Source organism: Osmerus eperlanus, chromosome 7, assembly GCF_963692335.1.
Source record: "Osmerus eperlanus chromosome 7, fOsmEpe2.1, whole genome shotgun sequence".
Lineage (NCBI taxonomy): Eukaryota > Metazoa > Chordata > Actinopteri > Osmeriformes > Osmeridae > Osmerus > Osmerus eperlanus.
The window spans coordinates 7,230,448-7,238,858 of NC_085024.1; the positions used below are offsets into that span (position 1 = coordinate 7,230,448).

Genomic DNA, 8,411 nt, shown 5'->3' on the forward strand with positions numbered 1-8,411 from the left:
GGGGGTCTGAGACAGCCCAACGGTTAAAAGAAAATGATTCACTTTGTTTTGGTATGCGGTAAAGTTGTCGCAATATGACGGTGGGTCACAATGACTGATGGGTCAGAATGACCCGAAGATAACACAAGGGTTAAGGTGTATAATTGACTGTAAAACTGTAAAATGATGAACTTTGTGACGTGAAGACATAGCTGCCGCATAAGATGCGGTCTACCGGGCGACATTCTCACTCAAATTTCAAGACTTTCGTAACCCAAATCAAAATTCTGATGTGACAGATCAATGGGGAATCGACTTTTCTCTTAAAGGCTGTCCTTCTCGACCTTTTTGGTCTTTTTAAATCGTACTATTGTATAATCCGTGTACTTCTGTAACCATTATAAAGGCTATCCTTTCCCGGTTTTCTGCAGCCACATTGCGCGCGCATCCCGAATGTTTACAAACAAATAATTGGTCTATAGACACTTACAGCATGTGTTGCCTTCATTATAAGGCATATATAAGGCTTTTAATTTTTTGCGGCTCCAGACAGATTAAAAAAAAAAAATATTTGGTCCAATATGGCTCTTTCAACATTTTGGGTTGCCGACCCCTGGTCTAGTTGCTACACAGTAACGTAGGTTCCATGACATGAAAATGTCACTTTAGGAAGTTATTTAACATTAATATGAGTTCCCCTAGGAAATGCGCTGACACAACTTCCCAAAGTTGTGTATGTCTGCGCCAAACATTTCAGCCACGGCTGTTTCCTCAACTTGGGCCAATACAAAGTTGGCCTTGCTGACCGTCTGAAAATAGGGATGCACCGAATACAGGATTTGGTTTCGGCCGAACCTTTGAATTTTTTCCACCGAACCCGAACCGAGAACTACGCGCCCTACGCTGGTCGACATAAGACGCCACCGTAGATTACTCGAAGGTGTTTACGTAGGTGGACCGTTCAATGCAGTAGGCTGAGAGAAAGTGAAAATGGAACTTGTGAGCAGAAAAAGTGTTGTTTGGCAGTACTTTCAGTCAAAAGAAGGCAATTCAAGTCGAGCTACATGTTCAGTTTGCAATGCCGATTTGTTTCGTGGTGGCAAGGATCCGAAACAATACACATCTCCGCTGTTAAAACATTTACGTGTGAAACATCCAAAAGAAATTCAAGAAATCTAAAAGGCTAATATTTTGGATATTGATTGGATCTTTAATTTTTGTTTTTTACATAAAAAATACAATGCTGTGGACGTTGTTTACTCCTTTAATGTGTTTACTGTGTCAATGGACTGAGGATGGGAGTAGGATTCGGTATTCGGATTCGGACGAATCTTAACCAGTGGATTCGGTATTCGGCCGAACCCCAAAAATATGGATTCAGTCCATCCCTAAAAATTAAATGGCTACCTAGCTTGCTACCCTTAGAATGTGGCTGTAACACTAGCTCTGCAGCTAACATCTCAATTACTGTCGCTAATGTAAAGGTAGATAGCATCAATGTTGAATTTTATCAGCAGAGTGGTGCTGCTGACGATGCGTATGAAGGAGGCTGACGACTTCTCTCATTATAGGACATTTATTTCAGAACAATGAAATGTGGCCATCTGCCAGTTGGGTTGATCGCGAACTAACTTTTTAAAGTAAAGACGTTACGCATAAAAATGTCCATGTACGGGAAGTCCATTAGATCACAATACAATACATGAACATTCATCACATTAATTATTGTGTGCTCTTGCGCCCTCTTGTGTCGCTAAGAGTAAATCATATTTACAGTCATGTAACCTGAGAACATAAAAAATAGGCTTACATTTTAACACCCCCACTTGTACTCAGGTTGGTAACACAAAAAACACCAAAACAAGTTAAACAAATGTGTACCTTTGGCTTACACATATTAGTCACCAAAAAGAAGACCTGCAAACTTTCCCAGTTTGAACTTGCTGACAGGCTTCGTCATCACATCAGCGACCATTTCATCAGTAGCACAATACATTAAATTCACCTTACCCTCATTCACAGTAGACCTAATAAAGTGATACCTAATGTCTATGTGTTTACAACGCTTTCTATTTACAGGATTTCTGGCAAGAGCAATCGTCCCCTGATTGTCTTCGTGTATTACCATTTGTGTGTATTGGTAACCATCCATATTCTCCAGTAATTGTTCTAGGTAAAGGCATTCCTGAACAGTAGAAGCAAGTGCCATATACTCTGCTTCGCATGTGGAAAGTGCAACAGTAGGTTGCTTCTTAGACTTCCATGAAACAAGTGCACTGTTTTCACTAAGACTAACACAGTATCCCGAGGTACTGCGGCGATCGCTAAGAGTAAATCATATTTACAGTCATGTAACCTGAGAACATAAAAAATAGGCTTACATTTTAACAATCAAGTATGTGTGTGAATACACACACTGTAACGTGAGTTGTACACTTCTTTGTTATTTGGATAACCATTCTGCTGTTGGTGTAGGATATTGGTGTGCGTGATATTCGCCTTTCCCCTCATTGAAATGACTGAGTGTGCACCTCTGCAAACCAGGATGATCAGATGAGAATGGGCAAATTCGAGGCATCTTACAGCAACGGGGCTACGAGCCATTGCGATACGTCCACCGTAAACATTAGCGCATGGTCTCTCCTCATTAGCATTTAAAGCTACAGACACAGAAACGGCATGTCCTGTGGAAAGCTCATTGTGGGACTGCTCGTAGTGGCTGTAATTTCGGGAAAAAGACTTCAGATACAGTATTAGTGGACCACTAACGCCTATATAAAAGCATCAAAAAACAGCATGTCATGGGACCTTTAAGTTAGCTCTACTTCTTCTAACGGTAACCGTTTAAGCAGTGTTGTTCTAACTGTGTAGATACAAATGATATCAACAGTCACTCTGAATTTACCGCTAGTATAGCTAATTACAGCGGTAGCCCACGTGTAAAATAGCCTTCATGTTTCGACTGCAGCACAGAAGCCTAACAGAGTGGTATAGGTGTGGGATAGGTTAATTTATCTCCATAAACTCGGCCATGTATGTTGCGGTTAAGATTAAGTCAGAGGTACCTTAAGTTTCTTCCTTACTTTGGTTGCTAATGTCTTTCGTGCAATGGTTTAACAAACTTTAAGGGAAGTATAAGACCAAGATAAGGACAAAACCTGAAATACTTAAGGGAACATTTAAGGAAACCTTAAGGAGAAGACTTAAGGGTGTTTTTTGCAACTGATTATATTTTAAGGAAACCTTAACTCTGACTTTAAGGAAAATCTTAACTTAAGGTGTTTTGTGTAACTGGCCCCTGGACTAGCACTTTTTCAGCAAGGTTAGCTAGCCAAAACTCTCAAATAAAAAACTATACAGTCTTAGGCTTAGGCTCTTAACCCTTGTGTTATCTTCGGGTCATTCTGACCCATCAGTCATTGTGACCCACCGTCGTATTGCGACAAATTTACCTCCTACAAAAACAAAGTGAAGCATTTTCTTTTAACTGTCGGGCTGTCTCAGACCCCCCACATTGCAATGGTTAAAAGAAAATAATTGTTATTTGTTTTTGTATTGGGTAAAATTGGGTAAACACAACGGTGGTTCGTTATGAACCTTTGGGTCATGTGACCCGAAGGCAGCACAAGGGTTAACCTCTGGTCATTCTAGGCAATAATCTAGAGGGGGCAGATGGCTGAGCGGTTAGGGAATTGGGCTACCAATCAGAAGGTTGCCAGTTCGATTCCCGGCCGTGCCAAATGACTTCACCCAACTTTCCTCGGGGGAATGTCCCTGTACTTACTGTAAGTCGCTCTGGATAAGAGCATCTGCTAAATGACAAAATGTAAATAATCAATCAGTATGAACGTCAGTCACATCCTTTCCCATTATAAACTCAGTGAACAGATGTCCCATGGCCCTTCTTATCATTAATACAATCTTTCAGTGCAATCAGAGTTGAACCATAATTAACCCTCAGGCAAATGGTCCCAGTCTCTGGTTTTCCCTAGCCGTCTTGTTATCTTTGGGCCACTGAATACATGATTATAATTAATATTTTTTGTGGACAACTGTGTAAACACAATTTACATGATATGTTTTTAGTGTCCTCTACACATTTTGTTGCATTGGTGTTCTTCAGGATCATTTTGACCCCAGGCTGTTCTAGCTGTATGAAACATAAGAAAGATTTCAATGTACACACACTTGTCTTGGATGATATTGGCGGCACAATAACTTGCAATTTTATAGTGTTCACAAAATGTCCCTCTGCTTAAGGGTCCTAACACTATAGTACACTATAGTGCTATAATATTAGATTATTTCCATAACATGGGAGGGTGGGAAAACATAATTCGCCCAACAAAGGGGAGGAACAAACAAATAAAAGCTTGCACAGCAGCCTTGTAAACCATTTCTGTCTATGCTCTGTGTGTGCTTTCCATTGAAAAGGACCTCTAAGACAAGGCTCTAGACTGCAACCATTTTGTGAGGCCATGCAAGTACTTTTTACAACTACTTGCACATGTGCGACCTGCAAATGTGACCTTTTCCCCCCCCCCCATGTTGAAAAACGAGAAGGGAGCGAGTCTGCCAGAGTTGGCCCACGGGTGTAAATTTTCGCACACAACTTTGTGAATCGTTTTTTCAAGTATAAAGACAAAACATTTAGCAGAAAACGTAGCGAGCTATCCACAACTTAGCCCAGACCTCACTGCGTCCTTAAAGGTGCAGTGTCCACTTGAACCTGTCCATTGAGTAGTCTGCTACACTCCCAAATATATTTTGAGTTCGTACAGATAACATTTTGGGAGCATATGCAAAATGTCTGCAATTTTGAGCCTTAAAAAATGAGAAATCTAATATGAGTGTACTTTTTATTTGTGGTGTACATAATACCAGAGGAATTGGCCTCTCCATGTGGTAATTTTTCTAAAATTTATTGGATCATTGAATTTAAAGAAAATGTGCCATAAAGTGATAAATAGAATACAATTCTAACGGTTACCTCTTCTCTTATCGCGGCAATCAGGGTGTAATTTTCTGCCAATTTCTGGGAGAGGTCTGAATTCTTTTTGGGGGGGATATCAAGCCTGTAAGCTAGTTTGTTAACAACTTCTAGTATTTACATTTACATTTAGTCATTTTGTTATTAGTAGCGATATCTTCTGGAGGCTGCTTTTTTCCAGTCCTAAATTATTTTCATAGTTTGTAGTTTGGCTGGTGCCAGGTAACACATGACTTAAAAAAAGATTTTTGAGGGACCGAATGTAGAGTGACTGCTGTGGGCAAAAAATCATCAATCATCTTCACAAAATTTTGAAGGATTTCCAAACCCGTATTTTAATGTCCGATTTCCATTTACACGCGCATCAAAGAAAGTTTTTTTGTTTTAATTTTTTTCTCCTATTTCCAACAGCTCGTTTTTTTTTTGTGGACAACTGTGTAAACACAATTTACATGATATGTTTTTAGTGTCCTCTACACATTTTGTTGCATTGGTGTTCTTCAGGATCATTTTGACCCCAGGCTGTTCTAGCTGTATGAAACATAAGAAAGATTTCAATGTACACACACTTGTCTTGGATGATATTGGCGGCACAATAACTTGCAATTTTATAGTGTTCACAAAATGTCCCTCTGCTTAAGGGTCCTAACACTATAGTACACTATAGTGCTATAATATTAGATTATTTCCATAACATGGGAGGGTGGGAAAACATAATTCGCCCAACAAAGGGGAGGAACAAACAAATAAAAGCTTGCACAGCAGCCTTGTAAACCATTTCTGTCTATGCTCTGTGTGTGCTTTCCATTGAAAAGGACCTCTAAGACAAGGCTCTAGACTGCAACCATTTTGTGAGGCCATGCAAGTACTTTTTACAACTACTTGCACATGTGCGACCTGCAAATGTGACCTTTTCCCCCCCCCCCATGTTGAAAAACGAGAAGGGAGCGAGTCTGCCAGAGTTGGCCCACGGGTGTAAATTTTCGCACACAACTTTGTGAATCGTTTTTTCAAGTATAAAGACAAAACATTTAGCAGAAAACGTAGCGAGCTATCCACAACTTAGCCCAGACCTCACTGCGTCCTTAAAGGTGCAGTGTCCACTTGAACCTGTCCATTGAGTAGTCTGCTACACTCCCAAATATATTTTGAGTTCGTACAGATAACATTTTGGGAGCATATGCAAAATGTCTGCAATTTTGAGCCTTAAAAAATGAGAAATCTAATATGAGTGTACTTTTTATTTGTGGTGTACATAATACCAGAGGAATTGGCCTCTCCATGTGGTAATTTTTCTAAAATTTATTGGATCATTGAATTTAAAGAAAATGTGCCATAAAGTGATAAATAGAATACAATTCTAACGGTTACCTCTTCTCTTATCGCGGCAATCAGGGTGTAATTTTCTGCCAATTTCTGGGAGAGGTCTGAATTCTTTTTGGGGGGGATATCAAGCCTGTAAGCTAGTTTGTTAACAACTTCTAGTATTTACATTTACATTTAGTCATTTTGTTATTAGTAGCGATATCTTCTGGAGGCTGCTTTTTTCCAGTCCTAAATTATTTTCATAGTTTGTAGTTTGGCTGGTGCCAGGTAACACATGACTTAAAAAAAGATTTTTGAGGGACCGAATGTAGAGTGACTGCTGTGGGCAAAAAATCATCAATCATCTTCACAAAATTTTGAAGGATTTCCAAACCCGTATTTTAATGTCCGATTTCCATTTACACGCGCATCAAAGAAAGTTTTTTTGTTTTAATTTTTTTCTCCTATTTCCAACAGCTCGTTTTTTTTTTTTCTCATTTTAAAAGGAAAATTCAGAACTAAAAACGATTCTTGTTTTGATTTTTCAATTGAGAATCCAAAACCAAAAAACGAAACTGGGTGTGAGAGAATTATGTGTAAAACATCTGTATGTTTTACGTCAAGTATCTTATACTCTTATATCTTGGGGGTCAGATGGCTGAGCGGTTAGAGAGTCGGGCTATTAATCAGAAGGTTGTTGGTTCGATTCCTGGCCGTGCAAATGACATTGTGTCCTTGGGCAAGGCACTTCACCCTACTTGCCACAGGGAGAATGTCCCTGTACTTACTGTAAGTCGCTCTGGATAAGAGCGTCTGCTAAATGTACTTATGACCATGAGTGAATAACAATGCAGCTCTGTGTTCCAGCTTCATATCCCACTACACCTGCTGTGTGGAGGTTTTCTGTTCATATGCAACACAGTGATGTGGACCTTCTTCTCCAAGGCCCTTAAACACTCCTTTTCCTCAGCCAGGGCCACTGTTGCTACTACTGCCTCCAACTTCATTTCTTCTGTAAGTAACACACAGTGTACTAAATGCAGAGGACGGCCACTTGAACAAAACTTACACTGTGTATGTGTTTTATTCAGACTTTCCTAGGTAAACTTCTCTTTGGAGAAACCCATACAGCACTTTGGTGGGTGGGCATCTCACTCACCTTATCAGGGTTACTGCTTCTCAATGGTTGCCAAGCTCGAATCCAGCAAAAAGACAGGAAGGACCAATAATTGATGGCTTTCTACGCGTTCAAAGGAACCATAGCCTGGATGAAGAGACTGACTACACTCTTAAGAAATTGAAGTGGATTACAATGTGAGATGGCAAAGATAAGATGGTTGGTCTACTTGGAACCAAAAGCCATTTGTCTGCATTAAGCAAGACTAAGGCCGAATCCCAATATTCTGTCTTACCCCTACCCCTAGCCCCATCAATTACAAGGCAAACGCCTTGTAATTGATTTCATTCATTTGCAATGTTATTAAATATCTAGTTAATTTTAACCTTACTTTGACCATTCTTGCTCTGATTTAACCCATAGAGTCAAATAACTGTAATTATATTGGTATTGGCATTATTTGGTGAACGTTAATACACTGTTCAGTTTTCCCTCTTCCTTTAAACTTTAGGGGAATTTGTTTTGGTTGTTTGGACAATATTAAACCCCCTACAGGCCCCTTAATTTCCCCACTGTGGATTAGTATAGTAATCAATCTAACTGACTGACTACAGGCCTATTTCTTAGTTCTGCTTTCTTGGCTAAAGTATTTGAATGTGTCGTTTCCTCCCAGCTTCAAGACTACCTGTCCTTACACAAATTGCTTGAGCCATTTCAAACTGGCTTCTTGGACCTATACTGTCAGGGTGACAAAGCCTTCTGCTGTAGTGCCCCACGGCTGTGGAATGCCTTGCTAGAGGCACTCAGAAATGCCCCTGTCCTTGACAGTTTGAACAAACTACTTCTTTATCAATGTATTCTTGATATACGTTTTGCATTCTTGATATACGTTTTGCATGTACAGCTGTTTTGTTGTGGTCCCTGTGTTTTTAGTCAGTGACCTAACTGTAGTGCCTGACCTTTTGGGGGTATGTAGGTAACTGGTTTAGGTTTTATGGAGCTGTACTAGGCCTACATCAT

The 8,411-nt window shown here is 39.9% G+C and overlaps 1 protein-coding gene across 1 annotated transcript in view; it reads left to right on the forward strand.

Moving 5' to 3' along the window:
* Positions 1 to 8,153, forward strand: part of LOC134023903 (transmembrane protein 42-like) — a 39,345-nt gene extending 31,192 nt beyond the window's left edge. Inside the window, exons 2-3 of the mRNA XM_062466267.1 lie at positions 7,142 to 7,288; positions 7,366 to 8,153. Of these exons, the coding sequence (XP_062322251.1) occupies positions 7,142 to 7,288; positions 7,366 to 7,503 (285 nt within the window). The 3' untranslated portion in view covers positions 7,504 to 8,153. The remainder of the gene's footprint in view (positions 1 to 7,141; positions 7,289 to 7,365) is intronic.
* The last annotated feature ends 258 nt before the right edge of the window (positions 8,154 to 8,411 follow it).